The sequence below is a fragment of the Mesitornis unicolor genome, unplaced genomic scaffold (assembly GCF_000695765.1).
Source record: "Mesitornis unicolor isolate BGI_N332 unplaced genomic scaffold, ASM69576v1 scaffold25577, whole genome shotgun sequence".
NCBI classification, from domain to species: Eukaryota; Metazoa; Chordata; class Aves; order Mesitornithiformes; family Mesitornithidae; genus Mesitornis; species Mesitornis unicolor.
The window spans coordinates 8,512-9,895 of NW_010196170.1; the positions used below are offsets into that span (position 1 = coordinate 8,512).

The following is a 1,384-nucleotide window of genomic DNA, read 5'->3' on the forward strand; positions in this document are numbered from 1 at the left end:
TGAGGGGCTCAAAACTGACCCCAGGATTCGAGGGGCGGCCTCAGCAGTGCCCAGCACAGGGGAAGGATCCCTGCCCTGCTCCTGCTGCCCACACCATGGCTGGGACAGCCCAGGATGGCGTTGGCCACCTGGGCACATCCTGGCTCGTGTTCACCCAAATTTCAACCACCACCCCAGGTCCTTTCCAGCTGCTCCTCCCCACGCCTGCAGCGTCCATGGGGTTGTGGTGTCCCAAGAGCAGGCCCCAGCCCTTGGCCTTGTTGAACCTCATACAGTGAGGCCTGGCCAGGTCCCTGTCAGAGCCTTCCCACCCTCACACAGATCAAAACTCCCACCCAAGGTGGTGTCACCTCCAAACTCACTGAGGGTGCTCTGGGTTACCCCCCACAGTTGGCCGCCAAGGAGGCGAAGCTGCACGATTTGGAGGACATCCTGGCCAGGGAACGCGAGACCAACCGGCGCCTGCTGTCCGACAAGGAGCGGGAGATGGCGGAGATGCGGGCCCGCATGCAGCAGCAGCTGGACGAGTACCAGGAGCTGCTGGACATCAAACTGGCCCTGGACATGGAGATCAACGCCTACCGCAAGCTGCTGGAGGGCGAGGAGGAGCGGTGAGCGCGGGGCGCTGCACCCAGGGGGGCTACGATGGGTGCCGACCCTCGCGTCCTCATCTCCCCTTCTCCTCCTGCGCAGGCTGAGGTTGTCCCCGAGCCCGTCCTCCCACAAAGGTGGCTCCCGGAGCCACATGTCCACCCAGGGCTCCTCCAAAAAGAGGAAACTGGAGGACAGCGAGAGCAGGACCAGTTTCTCCCACCATGCCCGGACCAGCGGCCGCGTCGGCGTGGAGGAGGTGGACCTGGAGGGCAAATTCGTCCGGCTCAGGAACAAGTCCAATGAGGTGCGTTTGGGATCCCCACGGGTATGGGGTGACACGCGACGAGGCCAGGGAGGACCTGGGGGGTCTCAGGGTCGCTGCTGTCCCTCTCACAGGACCAGGCGATGGGGAACTGGCAGGTGAAGCGGCAGAACGGAGACGATCCCCCCATCACCTACCGCTTCCCACCGAAGTTCACCCTGAAGGCGGGCCAAGTGGTCACGGTGAGTCCAAAACCCAGGGCACAGACATTTTTAGGGGGACAGACCCCCCCCATCCCCAGGGTCTGGGCTGTGCAGCCCTGAGATGTGGCTTTATTTCTGTGTTTTTCTCCCTAGATTTGGGCCTCGGGGGCGGGGGTGGCCCACAGCCCCCCCAGTAACGTGGTGTGGAAAACCCAGAGCAGCTGGGGGTCCGGGGACAGCCTCCGCACGGCCCTCATCAACAACAACGGGGAGGTGAGACCCCAACAGTGGCGCTGGGTGGGGGGTGGCGGGCACTGAACTCCCC

The 1,384-nt window shown here is 64.2% G+C and overlaps 1 protein-coding gene across 1 annotated transcript in view; it reads left to right on the forward strand.

The window, feature by feature from the left end:
• LMNA (lamin A/C) overlaps positions 1-1,332 on the forward strand; it is a gene marked incomplete at its 3' end in the record, with an annotated part of 3,500 nt that extends 2,168 nt beyond the window's left edge. The window contains exons 5-8 of the mRNA XM_010188383.1: positions 391-611; positions 694-898; positions 991-1,098; positions 1,213-1,332. Coding sequence (XP_010186685.1) covers positions 391-611; positions 694-898; positions 991-1,098; positions 1,213-1,332 — 654 coding nt within the window. The remainder of the gene's footprint in view (positions 1-390; positions 612-693; positions 899-990; positions 1,099-1,212) is intronic.
• Between the last annotated feature and the right edge of the window lie 52 nt (positions 1,333-1,384).